Source organism: Pundamilia nyererei, unplaced genomic scaffold (genome assembly GCF_000239375.1).
Source record: "Pundamilia nyererei isolate P.nyererei 1_Seehausen unplaced genomic scaffold, PunNye1.0 scaffold00031, whole genome shotgun sequence".
In the NCBI taxonomy this organism is placed as follows: Eukaryota; Metazoa; Chordata; class Actinopteri; order Cichliformes; family Cichlidae; genus Pundamilia; species Pundamilia nyererei.
Window position 1 is genome coordinate 2,170,134 of NW_005187432.1, and position 9,636 is coordinate 2,179,769.

The window sequence follows — 9,636 nt, forward strand, 5'->3', positions numbered from 1 at the left end:
CCCTTAAATTGTAGCTTCTCTTGCTTAATTTTATTTTAGCATATCAGTTTCTCTCTTTTGATTTGTGATAATTTATTTTTTTATTGTGTGTCATGACAATTCTCCAAAGTAACAGTCCTGTAGTTAATGGTAAAAATGGGTAGTGGGAGATAAAAGAAAAGAGATAATAATGGGACAGATGACTAAATAATAGGATATTTTATGAAACGTGTGTTAGAGGTAAGTATACAGTGCACTCATGATGTTTGAAACAAAGACAATTTTTTGTAGTGTAATTTTGCAACTGGCAGCAGTTAAGGTGTAGCAAAGCAAAGCAACTCCAGGGTGGAGACTTCTGGCAGATATCGGCTGTAAAGAGTTTGTTTTCAAGTATTAAAAAATACTCTTTAAATTTATGTTAGTTTGTCCCATTATTTTAATGGGAAATTGTGTATAAAAATGCCTGCAATTCTTAAACAGCTCGTGCAAAATTGTTGTATAATCCCTTGAATTAGAGCTGGAAGTCTCCACTTTAATCATATTGATTGATTTACAATTAACTGTAATGGTGGGCAAAGGCAAAACTGCAAAAGGGCACTGTACATGTGTTCTGTATCTATGCACACGGTCCTGCAGAGTTACAGTGAGAAGATATGGAGATGCAGAGAAGTGTTAGTCCTTCTCCTGATTTCCTTTTTGTGTGTGTATGTGTTTATCGCAGTTAAATTTTTCAGATCAGCAAACAAATGTAAATATTAGAGAAAGACAACACAAGTCTTGCCTACTGCACCCCCAGTTAGAGATACACCAGAGTTCATTTCTGCTCTAACCACACCCAGGCCTGATTACTGCCACACCTGTGCTCAATCAAAAAATCAAATGGAGCAGACTCAAAAGCCAGAAATCATGCTGCATTCCAAAGAAAACTCAGGAACTGAGAATGAGAAACAACATAATTAAGATCTTTCAGTCGTAAAATGTTATAAAGCCATTTCTAAAGCTGTGGGACTCCAGTGAACCTCAGTGAGCGCCATTATCCACAAATGGCAAAAAAACTGAACAGTGGTGATGCTTCGCAGGAGTGGCCGGCCGACCAAAGTTAACCCAATAGTATAGCGAAGACTCATCCAAGAGTTCACAAAAGACCCCAGAACAACATCCAAAGAACTGCAGGCCTCACTAGCCTCAGTTAAGGTCAGAGTTCATGACTCCACCATAAGAAAGACACTGGATGAAAATGACCTGCATGGCAGAGCTCCAAGACAAAAAACCCCACTGCTGAGCAAAAGGAACATAAACCTCGTCTCAGTTTTCCCAGAAAACATCTCGATGATCCGCAAGACTGAAGGGATCTTCCGAAGCTGAACTCTTTTGAAGATTTGAGTCCCGTTACGTCTGGCGTAAAACTAACACAGCATTCAAAAAAGGAACATCATGCCAACAGTAAAATACGGTGGAGGTAGTGTGATGGTGTGGGGCTGTTTTGATGTCTCAGGACCTGGAAGACTTGCTGTGGTAAATGGAACCATTAATTCTGCTGTCTACCAAAACATCCTGAAGGAGAATGTCCAGCCATCTGTCCATGACCTCAATCTGGAGTGCATTTAAGTTCTTCCGACATCCACTCTCAGTAAACACAACTTGTTGCTGAATCCAAGAATGCTAGCTACAGCTCTGTGAAGAAACCTATATATAAACAATACTGAGAAACACTGCTTACTTCTCAGGGTCATGAATGTTGCAATGACGTCGTCTGACCACACACGGCATACAGCAGGCACAGGGGGAGAGGAGCCATCCAGCTTGTTATCAGCAGACAGTTGCTAGGGAAACGGCAATCATGATTTGGGGTACATTAGTGTACACTATGAGTAATTAGAACATCTGTTAATGATATAAACAGGTTATGGAGTAACATATACTGCCTTTCAGGAAAACGTTTCTTTTGTTGAACCTCTTGAATTAAAGCTGAAAGTTCACATTTCAGTTGCATATTGATTGTTTATGCTTGTATGCACATTCTATGCATGTGGTGCTGTGCAGAGAAAAACAGAAGTTTGATGAGGAGAAAAACAAAATCTAGCTAATAGAAAATGTGTCATGCGTAAGTGGTTTGAGTGTGGAAATATTAGGTTTGCTTTTGTGGGAAGATTCCTTGAGTCTCTTATCTTTTTAAATTTGAAGTTTTGCTTCATCATGTTTTAACACCTGTAGAATCCATAATTTGGAGGAAGGAGGGTGAATGCGATTGAAAATATAAAGACCTAGAAACTAAAAAGGACTAAGCCCTAGAAAAAAAGATTTGTCAGCGGTATTTAATTATTAAATTGGGAATCTGTATATCAGCTCAAAACTAAGTCATATCGTGATGAAAGTTCAATTTAATTAAGAATATTTTTCAAGTCCGATGCACAAGACTCTGTTCTAATAACCCACACATGAAACAACTTCTTATTTTTGTCTGCTAATTTGTTTTCCACTCAAGTCCAGCTTTGATCCACCTAATGCACAGATGCACTGGAGTCATTCAGTATGAGAGGCATCACAAAAAGAGCATGAATGGGTATACATTAAATATCGCTTAACAGGGAGAAAGCATTAGCCTCATCAAAGATAAATAGGTCTTAGGAAGCTACACAGTCATTACATGTCTGTGAGCCATTTTGGTGCAGACATCTGCAGCCGCCGTTAGACTCGCTGATATGGAAAATCTGTTTGCTAACTCATTTAAGAAAATGTACAGAGACCATAAAATGCCACACAACGGAAATGTTTATTGATGCATGTGCAAAGTTTGAAGATATGACTTTGAGGAATATACAATAAGTCAGCAACAACACAAATTTAAAAATGTAAACAATCCCTTTAGTAGTGATATTGTTTTATATTATTGGCATTTAGGTGATATTGTACTTATTGTGGGCTTTTCACATTTACAGCCCTGAAATCTTCACTGAATGGTCCCTTTTTTATTAGTATACTATCTTTAATTTTAGAGGAAATTAAGAAATAAAGACACAGCCATGACTATTTTATTATAAGGTAACACAGAGCTGGAGGTAGACAGGAAAACAGTCTACAGCTGGCTACAAGCTGCATTATGTCTTATTTTTAAAATACTCACAAAAAAGTAGAGAGAGCTGATGCTGAAGATGACAGCGTGACCCATTCTTAAGCTTTAATATCGACAGATTTATCATAGATTTTATTTTATTTAATCGTTCCGTTATTGCAAACATGCATTATAACAATCTGATTGCATATTGCTCCAGTAACATTTTCAGGCTATAGTCATGAATACTGAATAAATTAACTCTGTACAAATAAACACCTATACACTGATCAAGTCTTTGGGTGATTTGAATATACCTATAGTAATTTTACACTCTACCCGCAAACAATAAACAGCAAAATTTACAGCTTCACAAGAGACGAGAAATAATAGAACATGTACATACAACAGGCTGAGGATCCACCTCGAGAGATTACACAAAATAAAAGGCTGTTCAAACTCAGGTTGACGCCAACACCTACTGAACTGTTTGGGGTTTTAAAATTTATTTTTTTCTTTTTTGCACATTTAAGATCAGAAAGCCACCCATCAGGATATCAGAGCTCAGAGGTTGTTTAACTCATACAGAGAGGGTGTACTGGTGGCAGCAGATGGTAGAGTCGGTGCTCTGGAGGCTGAAGGCTAACACAGCCCGCCTTCATAGTCATCCTCCTCTTCCTCTGGAGCTGGTGCCCCACTAGCACCACCCTGTGGAGCAGCAGCAGCCTTCTTCTTCTTTCCTCCTCCTCCTCCAGGTACCCTCAGGGAAATAGCCAGTTTGGCATACTGTGAGGGGGAGGGGGAGTGTCATTAGCCATCAGATTTAAAGCCCCTCAATATTTATGCTTTAATCAACTATTTTAAAACGAATAACAAAACCCATAAACACATTTCCTCCTTTGGCAGTGTTGAAATATGGCATCGTTTAAATCAAAATCTAATGACAGCTCTTAATCTAATCCATCCACAACAAATCAACACAGTCCTAATGAAGTTGTCAGTATATGTCAGTAACATCTAAGTCCACACAGGATTTATTTTCATCTTTCATCTTAGGTGATTTTAACATCACCTAAGACAGATAATAATGTCAATCCCACCTGGACCATGACAGCTGTTCCTGCTGCATCTTTAATCTTCTAAAATACAGAAGTTTAATTAGAAATATTTCAGACCTGTTCAGATTTGAGTAGAAAGGTTCATTAAAAGTAAGAGATGGATGGTTAGAATGTAGAAACAGACTACATTTCAAACAGATAGCTAACAATCAAAAAGGTGAATAACCGAATACTTTAAACAACTAAACTAAAGCCTAACATACTACAAAGACAGCTAAAATGTCTGCCTTACAGAATGAGTGGAAATATATCTTGAAACACTGAGTAGCTGTTGGAGTATGAAGGAGCAACCAAAAGTATTGGACGAAAGGTAACAGCAGTGAGCTAGAAGTTGGTTTGAAGTTGTTAATTAAAGCTGATAAAGTATTAAGTGTGTTAAATGAAGCATTAATATAATCAACTCCTCCAAGGAGGTGAGAGCATTTATACTTGTGTGCTGCTTGGCTCCCCTATTCTGCAATTTCACCACCAAAACACCACCTGGTGGCGGGGTTTCTCTCTTCCTGCTGATTCAAACTATGGCAGCTGAAGTAGCTTGAATCATTCAAACTGAGTGGTTCAATCACAGCTGCTGCAGTCTGCATTGATCCAGTGTGTAGTTACAGTACATTTCAAGGGAGGTGCACTTCCAGTCATGGCATAGGTTTTCAGAAAGATTTGGGGGTAACCCTGTATCTACAGAGTAGATGAGACACAGTAGTAATAGCCCTGGATCTGGTAGAAGGAATTATTAGAAGCACCCGTCACAGTAGCACATAGGTCAAAATTTGACATTTTGTGTCATCTTTTCAAAAAAACATGTTAAATTGAAATAAGAAAAACTGGACACCATCTTGATGTTCTCAAAGAAACTTTCTCCAACTCATCTGGAACCAGGGCACCAACTCATGTGTGGTGTGGGGGGAATTTTCAGCCTTAAGACAGGTATTAAGCCTCGGATTGCTTTACAGATGGTTAAAACACTGTGTGGAACAGTGATAGCTGAGGACATTCTTTATTTTCCACCTTACTCTGTAAAGGCTATTAATTATATATCTAAGGTAACAGAGAAAAACCTGCAATCATGAATACAATGGCTAAAATTCATTTTTATTGTTTGGATTATCTTGACGTTATTTTGGCATTCAGCAAAAAAAAAATATATATATAGACAGACAGGCGGACGGACGGACGAATGATAAGCCTAGTGTTCTGGAAACTTAGCTAACACGTCAGACGTCGCTGCATTATCACAACGGGGCCAGAAGTCTACCATAATCACAAACCACAACAATGAAACCTTAGTACTCACATCATTGTCCATGTACTTCAGCAGAGGTGAGTTACACACGCGATAGACCTGGTCCTCATCCTGCTCATCATAGCCCTGAAGTAACGTCTCCATGGCAACACAATCTTCACTTCCACTATAGCCAGGCAGGCTGGAGGAGATCAAGCAGTACATCATGTAACCATCTTTAAAGTAAGTGGCAGCAGCGATACACCATGAATGTGACATCAAGGGTCAAACAAAGTAAGAAGCGAGCCGGTTCTTTCTCTGTTCTTTGATGTTTTGATGAGGATGCGGAATATTTTCCTGCCAGGCTGGCTCGAGGAGACTTTAGTCTCTTCTAACTTCATAATACAGATGGCAATGAAGTGTAGGTGAATTGGCTTACCTGTAACTTTCTCTGACACATTTATCAGCTGCTACGTAGTCGCCTCTGTGAAGATGAACCAGTACTTGAGCAGTTGTTTTCTAAGGAAGAAAAAAAAAACATGATTTAAATGATATGAAAAAATTAAAAAAGGAAATCTCTTATATGATCGTTTCAGGTGCATAGTGCTGGCTATGAGCATGGCTGTCCCACCCGCCTGCTCTTCAAACCACTGCTTTATGAGGAGCAGACAATGAAAAGAAAGTTGTCTTAAAAACGTGATTGACTTAAAGGCAGAGAAGATAAACCAGATTAAGAGAAACACCACAACATTGCCTACAATGGAAACCTGATTGTTGCACTGCTGATAAACTGTGCAAAAAAGATGTACATGATATAAAAACAAACAGCTGAGCCACCTTGAAGCACATCGGGAAGTTCTCGATCTCTTTGTACATATTCTTTTCTTTCTGCAGGGCGACTGCCGCTTCGTCCAGCCTGGTTAGAAAGGCCAGAAAAAGGCTGATGAGGAGCAGGTTTACAAACACATCACTAACATGAAATATATCAAACAAGCAAGAAGAGAAATCAAAGGAAATTCATTTACCAAGCCCAGCCTTCAAGGTTACCATATCTGATCCTTGGTAATATATATGTGTAAAACCAAAGATGAGTGTTAACATCCCATCCACCATTATTTCCCTTTACCTTTTTAACCTGACCAGAAGTCTGGAGGCTTTTCCCAGCAGTTCTACTGCCTGACGTAGGCGATCCTCATTCTACAAAACACAAAAAAAGGATAAAACAGCTGACTGAACCCCCCCCAAAAAAGCTAAATTATTAAATCTTTGTTGATATCCATACCTCAAATACACCTGCTGCCTTCTGATACAAGTCCACAGCTTTCTCCAGGTTTATAGGCTCTATCAGTCTGAGGAGGAAAAATGTGTTTTAGGAAACACTCTTTTTCAGTCGGAGTATTTTTTGTTAGAATTGAAAGTCAGTTTCTGAGAATAAAAAGTTAACGTAAGTATAATAAACAGCACGTAAATATGCATAATGGCAGTAACAATGCAAGCATTAATTCTCATTACAATAAAGCGATCAGACTTGTGCCATAACCAGCAGCTGGCAGCTTATAATGTTAATAGTTAAAATGATCTTAAGCCTATCTAACATTGCTCCATTGTGAGGTGACAAAATGGATCGAATAAAAAAATAAAATAAAATTCTGCATATTAGCTATACCAGTGATTCCCAAAATGTGGGTCATAGCTCCCAGGTGGGCTGCAAAGGAGCTGCAGGTGGGCCATGAAGTGATTTACAAGAAATCGGTTTTATATTATTTACTTTAAAACTGCCATTAGATATTTAGAAATCATTTTTAAAAAGATATAGAATGAATAAATCAATGTTGTGAAATTTCAAAATTAGATGATTAATTTTCTGATCTATTTTGATCCTGAAAAATCAATAGTAGAAAAAACTAACATGAAGATGGTGCCAGAAATAAAGCTGCTAATGCAGAAGCTCAAATTAATAATTTAAAACACACACAAAAAAAACCTTTAAATTCTTGTGTTAGCCTTGTGTGATGTGATAGTGTGTTTAAAGGTTTGGGAGATCCATAGAAAACGTTCATATTTTAAAATGGTAAGGCTCTGTCTTAAGTCTGGGGACGGCTGCACTACAGAATTAGAATTAAGAGTTTCCTTAAATTTCTGCAGCACTTTATCACAGTGAAAATTTAGCTTTTAGTTAGCTGTGGGCATAATCAAATACATTCATATCGCCATTCCAATGAAAAAAATATGCTTAACTGGTCAGCACTGATCAGCAGAGTAAATTAAGGTATTATTTTTACTTTCCAGCCCGGTCCAGAGCCATGGCAGCAGTGTCCGGTGTCCCGTTCTCCATGTACATCATGCAGGCTTTCTCTATGTACTGGATGGCCTCTGGCATTTTCTTTTGTTCCTGATGCAGTGCAAACACAGCAGAGTTACAATTGTGCTACTGAATCATTATCTCCATCTGTTTTATTATGACTTCACTGTGTGGTTTTAGAGTGGTTACACTCACCTTCATCATCATACCAGCCTGTTCAATAGCCCTGAGGAAATAAGAGTTTGAATCAAACAGGTGTTTCCAAGTTTGCAGCTGCTTCAATATTACAGGTTATTAAGCATTATACTTACTTTGCAGCATGAAAAAGCCTGAAGGACAAGCTAAGGAAATAGCCAAACAAGAGTGAAACTGTGTCATGCTAACAAATATATGGCTTAAAATAAATCAGATTACGTTCTCCATTAATAAAATGTTAAACCCCTGATACAAACTTCCCACAGTCTAAAGTGACTTTAACTCTTCTTAGCAAAAATCAACAAGTTGCTAGAAATCTTCCTCAGAGGTTTGGGTCCTTGAAGACACAGCAGGATTACAGTTGTTACAAATTTCTGAGCAGCACCTTACAAATGCAATTCTACTGTTCAACTTTGTCCCAGAGGTGCTCTGTTGGATTAAGACCTCCTTCGATTTTTGACACAAGGCAAAATGAATCCATGCCAACGTATAAAGTGCTCATGAAATGAAAACCCATCAGAATCAGGGGTGTAACAATTCTTCGAAGCCAGATTTGTTTTACCAGGGTTTGATGGCAGGGTTTTAGCTCAAATCTTAGTTTTCCTTGAGTGGTTGAATAACAAAATACATATGGGAAAATAATCAGTTTTCCACAAATCTTGTCACTTAATTATTTCATTATAAACTGATGACATTTCAATATTTCTACACAATATCTCCACGTGGGTCTCACAGTATGGAATGACAGAATTATAATATATTGTGTATATTTTTGCCAGAGTTTTGCTGGTCTTGGTTTTAGAGTTGTTGCACCCCTAGTGAGAATAACTATGGTACGCTGTTAAATCTGCGATAAGCAGGCACCCTGAACCCATCTATAACAGGACCCAGGGTGCAGGGTTAAAAACGGTTACACCCTACACTGCCTGCACGCTTTGTGTTTCTGTTGTCTGATTGGCTAATTAGAGGTTTGCTTTAAAGAGCCGCTAACAAAGTGGCCAGCGATTGCACAGAATATATGCAGACTTGTGCCTTTCCTTTGATCAGGAAAGGATACGTTTTGTTTTCTGTGTGGTACTCAGCTTCCTTCAGATAAGCATCCTTTGCTTGTTCATACTGCTTGGCATTCTTGAAGCACACAGCTAGAAACAAAGCACAGAGGTTAGCTTACTGTGAAATTATATATTTGTAATATAATGATAAGAAAAAACACTCCAGTTTTAAGCAATAGTGTCGTTTCGTGTTTTACCTGCTTTGGCGTATTCTGATGCAGCACTGTCAAAGTCAGGCTTCCACTTTGTCAGACTCGTTTTTAAGCTGTAAACACACCACGAGTAACAAATAATACAATTATAATTCGATGGATAAATAACCACAAAGTCACTTTATGTCGCATAACCTTTCAACAGAAAATACACAGTGGCCTTACAGCTAGCTAACGTGAGTAGTAAAACTACAGAGCAGGAAATAATCGTTTTTGTCCTGGCTCACCATTTCTCCGCTTTGGCTATGTGCTCGTGCGCTTCGTTTATCTTCTGAGCAGCCATTATGTTGATCGATCAACTCGGTTATGAGGAATATGTTATTGATAAACGACTATGGATGTCGCTTCGTCGATGTTTGGATTACCAGGAACTCCTCCTCGGCCGCAACGTCACTAACTGTCGCAGGTTACGGATGCCGCATTGGACCAAAAAACAGCAACAACAGGGAATGCGAAAATCTGGCTCTAGTACTGTAATGCAGCTAGAAAATTTGCTTTTTGTTTTTT

At 38.4% G+C, this 9,636-nt stretch overlaps 1 protein-coding gene across 1 annotated transcript; it reads right to left on the reverse strand.

Annotated features, from left to right (window-relative positions):
• Positions 1 to 3,256: 3,256 nt before the first annotated feature.
• napgb (N-ethylmaleimide-sensitive factor attachment protein, gamma b) lies at positions 3,257 to 9,558 on the reverse strand. Its single transcript, XM_005729038.1, has 12 exons — positions 9,357 to 9,558; positions 9,115 to 9,182; positions 8,923 to 9,007; positions 7,982 to 7,999; positions 7,866 to 7,896; positions 7,651 to 7,760; positions 6,651 to 6,717; positions 6,495 to 6,565; positions 6,206 to 6,284; positions 5,808 to 5,887; positions 5,441 to 5,570; positions 3,257 to 3,817 (listed from the first exon to the last, which is right to left on the reverse strand). The coding sequence occupies exons 1-12, from the start codon at positions 9,410 to 9,412 to the stop codon at positions 3,674 to 3,676; spliced, it is 939 nt and encodes a 312-aa protein (XP_005729095.1). The 5' UTR covers positions 9,413 to 9,558; the 3' UTR covers positions 3,257 to 3,673.
• Between the last annotated feature and the right edge of the window lie 78 nt (positions 9,559 to 9,636).